The following is a 15,307-nucleotide window of genomic DNA, read 5'->3' as shown; positions in this document are numbered from 1 at the left end:
TCGAAATTGTTTTTCAAACGTGATAGAGCTAAGGAAATTATGGGTTATAGCTATGGAGGTTATATGTATGGTTTGGGAGTATTGCTCGTGAGTCAAACTAGTATTTATCATCCTCATTGTGTCTACGTACTTTTCCTGCAATATTGAATCTCAATATTGATATGTGAGCCCTCATAACTTAACTTCTATATATTATTAGTGTATCCCTGACTAGTGCTCGAGTATATAGGTTTATGCATGCTTATACGTTCGTTATTGTCGTTAGATAGGTTATGTCGAATCTTAAATTAAATACATATGCTATTAAGATAAGGTATATGATATGCATGTCGTTGGAAAGCTAGCGAAAAATTGAGAACTTTTCATTTAGATATCGAATAGTTTCGATGAACGGTTTAGAAGTTATAGTCAATTGAATTTTTGTAAAAATGATTATTATTATCGTCGTTGTAATCTAATTATTATTACTACTATTATTATTATTATTATTATTATTATTATTATTATTATTATTATTATTATTATTATTATTATTATCATTGTCGTTATTAATAAAAGATGTTATTGTTATTTTTATTATTATTATTATCGTTATTATCGTTAAGGTTATAATTAGTATTATTATTATTATTATTATTATTATCATTCAAATAGTTATTAGTATTATCATTAATATTATTAGTATTAGTATTATTATAATTAAAACTAATATTAGTAACATCTAATTATTATGATTACTATTATTATTATTAATATGAACGGGATATAAAAGACGACTAAAAGCTATTAAACGAAGCGATTAGGAAATAATGAGTATGAGTATCATGATGAAATTAAGATATTGTAAGATATTGATTTAAAGGAAAAATATCGTTTTCATTATTTTACTATTATTATTATTAAAAGTATTATTAATATTAAAAATATAATTTTTACTAAAATTATTATTTTTAATAAAAATATCATTGTTAATATGAAACATCATTATTATTATCATTTTAGTACTATTATCATTTTATCATTTTTAGAAAATACAATTATTGTTATTTTTATTAGTAGAATAATAATAATTATTACAAAATAATACAACTTTTACTTATTATTATTATTATCAATATTATTTTATCAAATATATATGTGATACAAAGATATTTTACTACGTATAATATAATTACATTAATAATACCTATCATATTATTTTTATGATATTAAATGAACTTTATAAATTTTATTACTTAAGATATATAAAAGTATATTTTTATTATATAAATTTTAATATAAAATTTTATTTATTAATAAAAGAACTATATTATTTACTTTAATAAAATCTGTTAAAAATATTTAAATATATAAAACAACTATATTTAAACTATATAATAATCATGTATAAATTTTGGAAGACATTTTGGTCAATATGACTTTTGTTGACTTTTGCATATTTAGTCTCGAGCATTAGGATTGTGATACACTACGACTTGACCTAAATGGTTAGACAGATATTGATCAAACATATAAATATATATAATTAATATAGGTTCGTGAATCCAAGGCTAACCTTGCACTTGTTCAATGACGTCATATGTATTTTTACTACAAAATACAGTATTGTGAGTTTCATTTGCTCCCCTTTTAAATGCTTTTGCAATATATATTTTTGGGACTGAGAATACATGCGCTGTTTTATCAATGTTTGACGAAATAGACACAAGTACTTAAAATTACATTGTATGGTTGGATTATGAAACCGAATATCGCCCCTTCAAGTCTGGTAACCTAAGAATTAGGGAAATGGCCCCTAATTGACGCGAATCATAAAGATAGATCTATGGGCCTAACAAACCCCATTCTGGAATTTGGAATATTTAAAAAGGTGATTGCGATTGCCGTTATATAGCATACTTGCGAGTATGCGGGGGATATTCTATATGCATTATGTTAATGTCGGTTACCAGGTGTTCATCATACGAATGACTTTTATTACACTTGCGAGTGTAATGTTATTTATGAAAAATGAGAATCTTGTGGTCTATTAAAATTATGAAATTGATGGATTATGATAAACTAATGAACTCACCAACCTTTTGGTTGATACTTTAAAGCATATTTATTCTCAGGTATTAAAGAAATCTTCCGCTGTGCATTAGCTCATTTTAAGGATATTACTTGGAGTCATTCATGGCATATTTCGAAAGATGTTGCATTCGAGTCATTGAGTTCATCAAGATTATTATTAAGTCAATTAAAGTTGGATGTATTATGAAATGGTATGCATGCCGTCAACTTTAGATGTAAAGAAAGTTTGTCTTTTAAAAACGAATGCAATGTTTGTAAAATGTATCATATAGAGGTCAAATACCTCGCGATGTAATCAACTATTGTGAATCGTTTATAATGTATATGAACAGGTCCTTTCAGATGGAGCTCTGGATTTATTTATTTGTGAAATTGGGCTTGTAATTGGGCCAGATTTGTTATAATTGTAATTGGGCCTCCAAGATGATTGAACGTAATTGTTACCTGATCCCACAGAAAATTTACTCTTGGAGTTAGCTTTGTCACTCTGGCTGGTAGCGATTGCCACGTGCCGTGCGTATTCCAATGCTTGACGCAAGTTTGTGGATTCAAAGTCCGTACCCAATTTCTAACATCATTTTGTAACCCTTGCAAGAACCAACCGATTGCTTGTTCTTCTGATTGTTCCGGAATTAAAGCAGAGATTGCCTCAAATTCGTCAATGTAATTATCGATGTCTCCGTCATCGAAAAGAGATCCTAGGGCTTCATGAGGATTTCTGAATTTTGTTCCACTAAATCTAGTGAGAAGCTTTAGACAAAATTCTCCCCAATTAGTTGCAGGATGCTTGATTAAGAGGTTAGTAAACCAATTTAGGGCTGCTCCATCCATACACATTTGTGCTAGAACTAGTTTTTGATTAACGGGGTGTGGTAAACTTGAAAATAAAGTTCTGGCTTAGTTATCCATTCACGAGGATCTGTTCCTTCAAAATAAGGAAGTTTAACTTTGGGCAATGAAAATAGGGTATCTTCAATTGGATGTTCTCTGATAATTGGATTTGGTGTTTCTTCGTTGGTGGTACCAGATCCAGATCCAGAAGCATGGAAAGATGATTGTGAAGTTTGGTGACCCCTTTGATCCATGATACTTTCAATTAATTTTGGAAGGTCAGTAATTACTTGCTTCATGGAATTGACTGTATTGTTGATTGTAGCAAAGTTTGTGTTCATCTCTTGCATCAGCTGCGAAAGTTGATCAATTTTTTCTTCATGAACATCAATTATTGATTGGAGGCGTGTTGGTATTGGTTGAGGCTCGGGATTCACCATATTTTGAGATTAGGGTTGTTAGGCAGTTGAACCAGTTGATAGAAGATGGATATGTAATAGTTATAGAGATTGGATATCTGTAATAAATATATGTAGCAGTTTATGAAGATGAACAGAAGATTATATATTGAGAATGATTTTGCTTATTGAATACTGAAATAAGATGGATAAATTAGAGAAGATCCATTAACAGTGAATACTTCCTGCCCAAGCTAAGAAATAGCCGAATAACAAAACAAACAAACTTTTATCATGGTGCAGCCACTACACAATTACATCATAATATAGCCAACAGTATTCAGACGACTAATCTCTTCCTTTCTCTTGTGTGTCCTTTTTCCTTCTGTATACTTTCCAAGTAGTGAGCCTGCTGGGCTGCAATTCTTCATTGTTGGGCCTGCTGGGCTGCAATTCCCTATCAGAGGAACTCATCTAAACACTTTATTTAACCAAAAACATCAGTTAAGTATACTGATTTTAACGTTATATAGACTGTCTACTTTCTGATCATACGAAAACACATGAAATCGAGCAATTCTACGCGTAATATCAACAACACAAAAATAATTAAAATTGAAAAAGCTAGGGTTAGGGTTTATACCCTAATCAAGAAATGATTGATATAATCGTGTAGAGGATGAAGAGAGCAATCCGTTTATATGAACAATCAGATGATCCAAGCACTTGATGATGAACAATTGAAGATGATGATGAATTGGTGTGGTGTAGGTGACGGCTAAAAAAAAAAAAAAGGAGAAGGAGAGGAGAAAATTAAAATGAGGAATTAGGGTGAAATGAAAGAAAATGAGACTTTTGATCAATTTAGTCACTAGTTACCAATTTTGCACAAGCACCCCCTTTCAAAATATTGAGAGGGGTGGGCCCTATTGGCCCAAATTTGATAAATGGTTAGTTGCTTGTGGCCCGAATGCCCGAACGAAGCCCGAAACGCGAAAATGCCGCTACGCGTTTAAATATTCGAAGGAATTCCGCACACACGACAAATAAAATATATAAACACTATATATAATCATATGATATAAAAATATCATATTTAAAATAATTTGGATTTAAAAATCTCAAATGTTTGACCGTTGGTTTGAAAACCGAAATGATTTGCCGGATAGAAATCCACGACACGTAGAAACGTACAATTTTAAATATGAATACAAATATTCATATAACACATAATAAATAATATATTATTACTAAAATAATAATATAGGTAATAGAAATGACGTGGCACGAATATCAATTAACGGACGTTAAATACTTAACGGTAAAAGATAACGGGAAAAATAGGGTCGTGACAAAAAGCGCCGCACCAACTGCAAAAGCGACGTTCTCATGCACATTTCAGCACCATTCTTCATCAGTGAGCAAAAGCGTCGTTCCTACAGCAAAAGCGCCGCTCTTATCCAGCCAAAAGCGTCGCTCCTACAACAAAAGCGTCGTCCCTGATTTGAGCCAAAAGCGCCACTCTTCATTAAAGCCAAAAGCACCGCTCCTGAGCCAAAAGCGACGCTCCTGTCGCTGTTTCAGTCCAGATTTTCAGCACTATAAAAGGAATGAGATTAGGTCATTTTTTATATGCATCTTTAGAGTGCAGCTGCCTTAGGTTCGAATTTCACATACAAAACCCTAATTTCATCATCCATTGGTGTTTAAGGGTGGATTCAAGGAAGCTAGCTCAAGATCCATCATTGTTTAGCTTAGATCTTCATCTTCTTTACATTTTGGGTTGTAATTTTTACTTTACTTTACATACTTTGCATTAATCACTTGTAATAGTTTGAAGATGATGATTGTTTACATTTCTATGCTTATTATTAGTTTGATTTTGGCCATGATTGGCTAAATCTCTTGTGTTTGCTTATTTATGAATCTCTAATGCTAGTGTTTGCCCCAAATCAATTGAATATTACTGTTTGAATGAATCACATGATCATGTGTTGTTGAGTTGGCTAAAGATCCATTACTATGAGTTTGTTTTAGGCTTGACTTTGATTACATATGTTGAGTAGCTCTCTTAGTGATTTGAGAAGTGAATCAATGTGTGCTTCAACACCTTAGGTGATCTAGACAACTAGCTAGGGAATTGCAAGTGATTGGGTTCTTGATCTAGGTTAGTTTTCAATTGGCCTTTAGTCAACATAGTAGTGCCGATTATCTTAAGTGATTTCGATAGTTGGGGGTTTTAAGTGATTTCAACCCAAGCTCAATCTCAATGACCAAATCATGCTTAACTCGATCTTAGAATACAATGCTTATGTGAATTCGCGGAGTGTTATTTGATTTGAGGTTTGGAAGTGATTCTAAACATTTAATAATTCAACAACTAATGAGGTAGCAAAATAGGCAAAACGGGGCAAGCCAAGCATAGAGAGGATTAGGTAAGTGAACACGTCTTAATTAATTTGATTTAAGTCTTAATACGTTGCTACTTGTTTCTTGCTACTAGTTTACTTGTTTAGTTTAACTTTGTTTAATTGTGCAAGTTTTAGTTGTTAGTTAATATCAATCGAAATCCCCCAATCAAACAAACCCTAGAACAATTGATAGTTTCAAATATCCGACTTACACCGCTCTCTTGGGACGAACTTGATAAGAATACTTACATTGAAGTGCTATAATAACTGGGTTCTAAGTGCTCGTTAGTTGTGTGTACTTATTTGTAGTGTTTAAATCATATATAAAATTTTGAGAGTAAAAGATGTATATGCACGCAAACATCAATCAATAATATAAAGGGTTAATGTGTAACTGGGTCGGGTTTAGAGGTGGTTTCGTTTTCACCAGTAAAAGCATTCCTGGACCTGATCCATCTAGCCCAATTGAATATGAGTACGCATTATCGGCCCAATAAAAAATAGCCCTAACGTTTTTTCATATAAACCTCACTTTGAGTGTTTCACATACTAGGGTTTCATCACTTTATCACAATCTCCACACTTCGGTAACCTAAACAGCAGCCATGGCAGAAAGAGGCGGAGAACGCGGTGGATTCGGTAGAGGTTTCGGTGACCGCGGCAGTCGCGGTGGTCGAGGTGGAGACCGCGGCCGTGGCCGCCGTCGTGGCCCTCGCCGTGACGCCGACGAAGAGAAATGGGTTCCGGTGACCAAACTAGGTCGTCTCGTAAAAGACGGCAAGATCTCGAAGCTCGAAGAGATCTACCTTCACTCACTCCCAATCAAAGAGCATCAAATCATCGATCAGATCCTTCCGTCGTTGAAAGATGAAGTGATGAAGATTATGCCGGTGCAGAAACAGACACGTGCCGGTCAGAGGACTAGGTTTAAGGCGTTTGTGGTGGTTGGTGATAGTAATGGACACGTAGGATTAGGTGTGAAATGTTCAAAGGAAGTTGCTACTGCTATTAGAGGTGCTATAATTTTGGCGAAATTGTCGGTTATTCCGGTTAGGAGAGGGTATTGGGGGAATAAGATTGGGAAAGTGCATACAGTTCCGACGAAGGTGACCGGAAAATGTGGTTCGGTGACGGTGAGATTGGTTCCGGCGCCACGTGGAGCTGGTATTGTTGCTGCTAGGGTTCCGAAAAAGGTGCTGCAGTTTGCTGGAATTGATGACGTGTTTACATCTTCTCGTGGATCTACTAAAACTCTTGGAAACTTCGTCAAGGTCAATTCTTAATCTTATATATACAAATTTAGTGTCATAGTTACTTGTTTATACTGACTCTATATTAATTCGTACAAATACTTAATTGGGTTAGTAAGAAATGTTTGTGTTCAGCTATGGTGTTTGATGTTAGGTAGTAAGTGTATATTTTTTATTCAAGCATTGGTTGCAAGCAGTTGATAGCTTTTCATTTCTTCAATTAGTTATAGTCGTTCAAGACTTGATTAATGTTGTGTTTGTTGATTTTGTAATTAGGTAAATAAGGATATTATGTTTAACTGTTTTTGTTAATTGGGACTAACTACTACGAAACACTTCTTGTTTTTGATTCATGACGACCGACTGGCCGAGTAAGGAACTCTTTAATTTGTGATTGCTTTGATCATCATGTATTTACAGATGTAATCTTGTTCATTTTATTCACCTAAGGTTCATATCTGCTCGTACATGGTTCATTGTGCTTATCTTGTTAGTATGTTGTTGATAGGTTTGATACATATATGCATTTACCAATTAAGAAATATTGATTGATGATTATTATCTAATTTATTGTTTTGGCAGGCTACTTTTGACTGTCTGCTCAAGACTTACGGTTTCTTGACTCCTGATTTCTGGAGAGAGACAAGGTTCTCAAGATCCCCATTCCAAGAGTACACCGACATGCTTGCCAAGCCTACCACAAAGGCAATAACTTATCTTGAAGAGGCTACTGATATTCCTGCTTAAAAGTTGTTCTAATTTTTGGTGAGTATGTTTTTATTAGAATGTTTTGATGTTTTGATATAGTTACTGGATTAAGTTTGTCATATTTTCTGTGTTGAAGTATTACTACTTTCTTTGTTACTTGGCAATGCAAGCACAATTTATGATAATCCCATGTTTGTTTTTTTACATGTGTTATGTGCCATCATGCATTAGAATTACATTTTGATGTTGCTTTTAGTTTTCTCACATATAGTTCATTTTATTGTACATCCGTTGAGGCATCAATCTATCCTTTCTTGGTCGTTTTTGTTATTAACAGCTATCTTTGTTAGAGGCATACTTGTGGTCCACTCAGGTAAATCTTTGATCATTTGACCCTGCGACCGCTTGGTGTTTTCTGGTTTGAAAGCTCCCTCAGCCTGCCCTTGTTCTGCAGTATTTTTATAAATTGTGTTTTGTGTGTGTTTAAGATGAAATCCATTTTGTTGCAAGGTTGTATGAAATTGATAGATTGTAGGGGTAGTTGCTGTTATTAGTAAAGATTAGTAGCAGAAATATAGAGGGTACTGAAAGTAAACATATAACATAATATTTGAATGCGTTTAGTGAATCGGGTCTTTCCTGGTTGTTCCTTTTTCATATTCTACATTGGCATTGTTTTAGATTTAAAATGTAAGAAGTTCAAACAATGATTGTCAAACCACACTAGAAACTACGCTTAATACTTGACTGCGTTTAGTGAATCGAACTGATGTAACAGTAAGTGTAGTTTAAGTTCGTTGTATTGGGTTACAAGTTTCAACTGTAACCTATAGTCTGAAGACAGGCTTAACTATAATTGTTTATATTCTACTCAATGAATTCAAGCTCAACCCGTTTCTCAAGTGTGAAGACTTTCAAGTTAAAGTTGGTGTACAATTTAGTTTGTAATCTTGTGGGTTAAAAAGATGTCTTTCCATCATCAGTTAAATCATAATCTTTATTCTTTAAGATCTCAATTAATATAATTTCTTCACAAAAATTGGAAAAAGATTTCAACGTCAAACACTGAGGTAAATTCGATGAACTTAAAGCCTACAATTTTAGTTGAGACGATATTTACAGGTTTGGTGGATCCTTTCCTATTTTCGTCATCAGTCTTTGCTCGTTTAGGAGTAAACGCGGCTTCTTTGCTTCCTTCTGGTCGCATTTCTAATTGTATTGGCAGTGTGTGAGGTAGAGTGTGAAAGTTCAGAAAGAAGCTTCAAATTCCTATCGAGTCAACACCTTTTGTCCTTGACAAAGAAGTTGTTTCTTCGGGCAATTTATTTGGGGTCAAAATATAAACATTGTAGTTTTTATAGTTGGCTTTTATGTTTTGGTTTAGAAGTGATTTTCTCCTTGTTGCTTTGTTGCTTGTTTAGTTTCAGGTTGCTAGCTTTGTTTGGTCTGTAGCCTAATTTGGCTTGTGTTTGTGTGTCGTTGTATGGTTTGCGGTTTTAATAGAGCTTTAAGTTATTTTGCTAAAAAACAATTACTACTTTTATACTCCAGTTTTATCTACGCACTTGAAAGTTAGATGATGTGATAAATACGTCAACATGCGAATCTGACGTTACTTGGTCAAATTCATCAGTAACTTTTTAACCTTTTACCATAACTCCGCAAAATCCTGACTACCAAACTAACACGGGTCTATGATAGACTACCCATTACTTCAACACAATTCCACAACATTCAAACATAATTTTACCAAAAATGTGAGTCAGTAAATCCACTGTGGTTACTGTGCATATATATATATATATATATATATATATATATATATATATATATATATATATATATATATATATATATATATGTATATATATATTAAATCCACTGTTGTGAATGGTAAGATGATTAAGGTGAATCCTTAATTGGTGTGTGTTTTTGTTATGATTATTTGCGTTTTTTTTGTTGTGTCAATTTAGGTGTTTGCTTGTTAGTTCTTAGACCGTTGGTTTTAATTTTGGACGGTAGTTTTTTGATATAGTTTAGTTGAGGCTCGGTGTAGATGTTGGTTTGTTATCGCCACATTCTAGGTACGAGCTTCATCGATTTCGCTTCTTGTATCCTTCGGTTGAAGACGTTTTCTTTTCGAAAACGTTTTCGTTTTATGAAGTTATCGTTATTTTTGCCAAAAAAAAAAAAAAAAAAAAAAAAAAATATATATATATATATATATATATATATATATATATATATATATATATATATATATATATATATATATATATATATAGTGGTAGGATCAAGAGGGAAGTAATCATTCGGGGGGAAGCAAAAACTTTCTTTTTCTTTTCTTTTTTTGAAAAAACTTTATTCACGAACATTATAGATGAGATGAAAATATGAACATTTAGTAGAGACACTTTTTGATAAATGTTTTTATTTTGGTGGGAAAACGCTCGAAGAAATAATATATAACAATTATCGTGTTTTTCGAGCGTATTTTGAGGTTTTAGCTATTGGGGTTTAGATATTAGGGTTTATAGGGTTTAGATATTAGGGTTTAGAAATTTAGGGTTTAGGGTTTAGATTTAGGGTTTAGATTAAGTTTTTAACACGAACGGTTTAGAGTTTAGGGTTTAGGGTTTAGAGTTTGGTGTTTTGGGTTTATGGAATAAACCCAAAACACCAAACCCTAAACCCTAAACTCTAAATCGGGCTAAATTTTACTTCACAAAACATGAAGAAAAAAAACGTTCATATTCTTCACGAACAATATTATCTTGAATGTTACTTTTGTCGATCGTTTTCCCGCCTAAATAATAACATTCATCACGAGGTGTCTCTTCTAAATGTTCATATTTTCGTGTGATCTTGATGCCGGAAAAAAAAATTCAAAAAAAAAAAACGAAATTTTTTTTTTTTTTGCTTCCCACCGCTTCCCCCCGATTGATTACTTCCCCATTGATCCTGCCCCTATATATATATATATATATATATATATATATATATATATATATATATATATATATATATATATATATGGGCATGATCAATAGGGAAGTAACCAATCGGGGGGAAGCAAATTTTTTTTTTCGTTTTTTTTGAATTTTTTTTCCGGCATCAAATGAACATTTAGAAGAGACACTTCGTGATGAATGTTATTATTTAGGCGGAAAAACGATCGACAAAAATAACATTCAAGATAATATTGTTCGTGAAGAATATGAACGTTTTTTTTCTTCATGTTTTGTGAAGTAAAATTTAGCCCGATTTAGAGTTTAGGGTTTAGGGTTTAGGGGTTTGGTGTTTTGGGTTTATTCCATAAACTCAAAACACCAAACCCTAAACCCTAAACTCTAAACCGTTCGTGTTAAAAACTCAATCTAAATCCTAAAACTAAACCCTAAATCTAAACGCTAAACCCTAAATTTCTAAACCCTAATATCTAAACCCTATAAACCCTAATATCTAAACCCCAATAGCTAAAACCTCAAAATACGCTCGAAAAACACGATAATTGTTATATATTACTTCTTCGAGCGTTTTTCCGCCAAAATAAAAACATTTATCACAAAGTGTCTCTACTAAATGTTCATATTTTCATCTCATCTATAATGTTCGTGAACAAAGTTTTTACAAAAAACGAAAAAAAAAGTTTTTGATTCCCCCCGCTTCCCCCCGAATGGTTACTTCCCTCTTGATCCTACCAATATATATATATATATATATATATATATATATATATATATATATATATATATATATATATATATATATATATATATATATTGGTTTGATATTTTGGCTAGTAGAAGAAATGTTTTTTGCTTAGTCCCACATCGGTGGATTGAAAGAGTGGGAAGTAATCTCTTTGGTTATAAAAGGAGCTTATGGGATTACTTTCAAATTGCACCAATCAATACACTTTAAATATTTTGGAGAGTGTAGTTGGCTTAAGAGAGTCGTCTATATCATTGTAACAATTTGTGATATAGTGTATTTCTCTCTTTGGGGGTCGGTGTTTTTTCTCCTGTTTTGGAGTTTCTACGTTAAATCTTGTGTTGTGTATTGTTCTTATTTCTTTACTATTATTGTTGGGCTGGGTGGTGGGAATTAGTGAGACCGTAATTTTCCAACAACTGGTATCAGAGCGTCAGGTTTGACGTGGGTCTCGGTTATAAGAGTCGGAGTATGCTCTGTGGTTGCCACGGGAGTGGATCGTCCACATCAGAAACGAGTTCTATTGATCGTATAGGGTATCTGGTTAGATAATATTTTTTTCTGATTCGTAGTAATAGTTGGATTTGTTAGTGGCGAGTTGTGAATTTCCGATTTAAAGGGTCCTGGCTACCTGCTACATCTTTTGGCTATTCGAAACGTGAGCAAAATCAGAGAAAGTGTTGTTTATAGGATACGGATACGATGTCGAAGTTCAGTCCAATTTTGATGTAGAGAAATTTGATGGGATGATCAATTTTGGCTTATGGCAGGTTCAAGTCAAGGATGTGTTGATTCAGTCCGGGTTACACAAGGCATTGAAAGGTAAACCCACCTTTGTTCCCTGCAGTGATTCTAGCAGTAAGTTCGATGAAGAAGAATGGGATGATATGGATTTGAGGGCAGCAAGTGCGATTCGTTTGTGTCTTGCAAAGAACGTGCTTGCAAATGTGCACGGGTTATCAACGGCAAAGGAGCTTTGGGCTAAACTAGAGCAGTTGTACCAGGGCAAGGGCATCTCAAATCGGTTGTGTCTTAAAGAACAATTTCATACTCTGCGTATGGATGGGGGTTCAAATATTTCAGATCATCTAAGTATTCTTAACTGTATTATTTCAGAACTGGAGGCTATTGGAGTTAAAACGGATGATGAAGATAAAGCTTTGAGGTTGATATTATCTTTATCATCGTCTTATGAACACATGAAACCTATTTTGATGTATGGGAAGAAAACTCTGAAGTTTGAAGACGTTACTAGCAAGCTCCTATCCGAGGAGAAAAGACTGGAAGGTAACGGGGTCTCGTCATCAGGAGATACGATAGTGTTGTGTTCGGATAGGCGAAAGAGAAACTCTGGGAAGAATCTGGTATGCTGGAGGTGCGAGAAGACTGGGCATGTAAGGGTTAATTGCCCAGGTGGAGCTAATCCGGCAAATGGCTCCAAAGACGCTAACATTGTCTCCGTTGTTACGGAGAGTGACGAATTCCTCTGAAGTCACACCATCCTCATGGTGTGTCCGCGCCACCATGGAAAGGGATGTTCGTTAGCGGTTCCACAATTGTACATGGACATTGGTTTGGCATTGATGCAGGTTGTGTGGTGGAAACTGATGTTGTAGTTGATGAAACTTCCAGATAAAGCTAAACAGGAAGTTGCACCATAAAGTTTCAGCTGGTTGTTTAACAGCATGTGCCGAGGTGAAATGCTTGGAATGTGATATTCTAAGTGTTATACTCTTAATGGTGGAGTATGATAATTCTTGTTAAGAGTTATGATTTTCTGTGATGACAATGATTGTCGGGTCTTGACAATGTTCGATGAAGATGCAAGTTTTGTCTCTTGGGAGATAATGTCAACGACATGAAGATGAGGATCTTGAAGTTGTCGTCGAGGAAGCGTCTACATCGGTTATCCTTGCAATGTGGAAGCATGGTTATCTTCTTCTATCCAAAAGGTGGAGATTTGTTGGTTTGATATTTTGGCTAGTAGAAGAAATGTTTTTTGCTTAGTCCCACATCGGTGAATGGAAAGAGTGGGAAGTAATCTTGGTTATAAAAGGAGCTTATGGGATTACTTCCAAATTGCACCAATCAATACACTTTAAGTATTTGATTATTTCTTTCTTTCTTACCCTTGTTTGAGAGTTGTATTAGTTAAATATTTTGAAGAGTGTAGTTGGCTTAAGAGAGTCGTCTATATCATTGTAACAATTTGTGATATAGTGTATTTCTTTCTTTGGGGGCTGGCGTTTTTTCTCCTGTTTTGGAGTTTCTACGTTAAATCTTGTGTTGTGTATTGTTCTTATTTCTTTACTATTATTGTTGGGCTGGGTGGTGGAAATTAGTGAGACCGTAATTTTCCAACAACTGGTATCAGAGCGTCAGGTTTGACGGGGGTCTCGGTTATAGGAGTCGGAGTATGCTCTGTGGTTGCCACGGGAGTGGATCGTCCACATCAGAAACGAGTTCTATTGATCGTATAGGGTATCTGGTTAGACAATATTTTTTTTCTGATTCGTAGTAATAGTTGAATTTGTTAGTGGCGAGTTGTGGATTTCCGATTTAAAGGGTCCTGGCTACCTGCTACATCTTTTGGCTATTCGAAACGTGAGCAAAATCAGAGAAAGTGTTGTTTATAGGATACGGATACGATGTCGAAGTTCAGTCCAATGAGGTTTGATGTAGAGAAATTTGATGGGATGATCAATTTTGGCTTATGGCAGGTTCAAGTCAAGGATGTGTTGATTCAGTCCGGGTTACACAAGGCATTGAAAGGTAAACCCACCTTTGTTCCCTGCAGTGATTCTAGCAGTAAGTTCGATGAAGAAGAATGGGATGATATGAATTTGAGGGCAGCAAGTGCGATTCGTTTGTGTCTTGCAAAGAACGTGCTTGCAAATGTGCACGGGTTATCAACGGCAAAGGAGCTTTGGGCTAAACTAGAGCAGTTGTACCAGGGCAAGGGCTCTCAAATCGGTTGTGTCTTAAAGAACAATTTCATACTCTGCGTATGGATGAGGGTTCAAAGATTTCAGATCATCTAAGTATTCTTAACTGTATTATTTCAGAACTGGAGGCTATTGGAGTTAAAACGGATGATGAAGATAAAGCTTTGAGGTTGATATTATCTTTATCATCGTCTTATGAACACATGAAACCTATTTTGATGTATGGGAAGAAAACTCTGAAGTTTGAAGACGTTACTAGCAAGCTCCTATCCGAGGAGAAAAGACTGGAAGGTAACGGGGTCTCGTCATCAGGAGATACGATAGTGTTGTGTTCGGATAGGCGAAAGAGAAACTCTGGGAAGAATCTGGTATGCTGGAGGTGCGAGAAGACTGGGCATGTAAGGGTTAATTGTCCAGGTGGAGCTAATCCGGCAAATGGCTCCAAAGACGCTAACATTGTCTCCGTTGTTACGGAGAGTGACGAATTCCTCTGAAGTCACACCATCCTCATGGTGTGTCCGCGCCACCATGGAAAGGGATGTTCGTTAGCGGTTCCACAATTGTACATGGACATTGGTTTGACATTGATGCAGGTTGTGTGGTGGAAACTGATGTTGTAGTTGATGAAACTTCCAGGGAAAGCTAAACAGGAAGTTGCACCATAAAGTTTCAGCTGGTTGTTTAACAGCATGTGCCGAGGTGAAATGCTTGGAATGTGATATTCTAAGTGTTATACTCTTAATGGTGGAGTATGATAATTCTTTTTAAGAGTTATGATTGTCTGTGATGACAATGATTGTCGGGTCTTAACAATGTTCGATGAAGATGCAAGTTTTGTCTCTTGGGAGATAATGTCAACGACATGAAGATGAGGATCTTGAAGTTGTCGTCGAGGAAGCGTCTACATCGGTTATCCTTGCAATGTGGAAGCATGGTTATCTTTTTCTATCCAAAAGGTGGAGATTTGTTGGTTTGAT

General features: G+C 34.7%; 2 protein-coding genes across 2 annotated transcripts in view; one reads left to right on the top strand and one right to left on the bottom strand.

The window, feature by feature from the left end:
• Window positions 1-2,910, bottom strand: part of LOC139902124 (uncharacterized) — a 124,442-nt gene extending 121,532 nt beyond the window's left edge. Inside the window, exon 1 of the mRNA XM_071884776.1 lies at window positions 2,518-2,910. Within this exon, the coding sequence (XP_071740877.1) occupies window positions 2,518-2,910 (393 nt within the window). The remainder of the gene's footprint in view (window positions 1-2,517) is intronic.
• A 3,363-nt stretch (window positions 2,911-6,273) lies between these two features.
• On the top strand, window positions 6,274-7,877 carry LOC139898694 (uncharacterized). The gene is made up of 2 exons (XM_071881455.1): window positions 6,274-6,984; window positions 7,546-7,877. The coding sequence occupies exons 1-2, from the start codon at window positions 6,319-6,321 to the stop codon at window positions 7,708-7,710; spliced, it is 831 nt and encodes a 276-aa protein (XP_071737556.1). The 5' UTR covers window positions 6,274-6,318; the 3' UTR covers window positions 7,711-7,877.
• The last annotated feature ends 7,430 nt before the right edge of the window (window positions 7,878-15,307 follow it).

This window comes from Rutidosis leptorrhynchoides, chromosome 3 (genome assembly GCF_046630445.1).
Source record: "Rutidosis leptorrhynchoides isolate AG116_Rl617_1_P2 chromosome 3, CSIRO_AGI_Rlap_v1, whole genome shotgun sequence".
Classification (NCBI taxonomy): Eukaryota; Viridiplantae; Streptophyta; class Magnoliopsida; order Asterales; family Asteraceae; genus Rutidosis; species Rutidosis leptorrhynchoides.
This window is presented reverse-complemented; position numbering and strand designations above follow the sequence as displayed.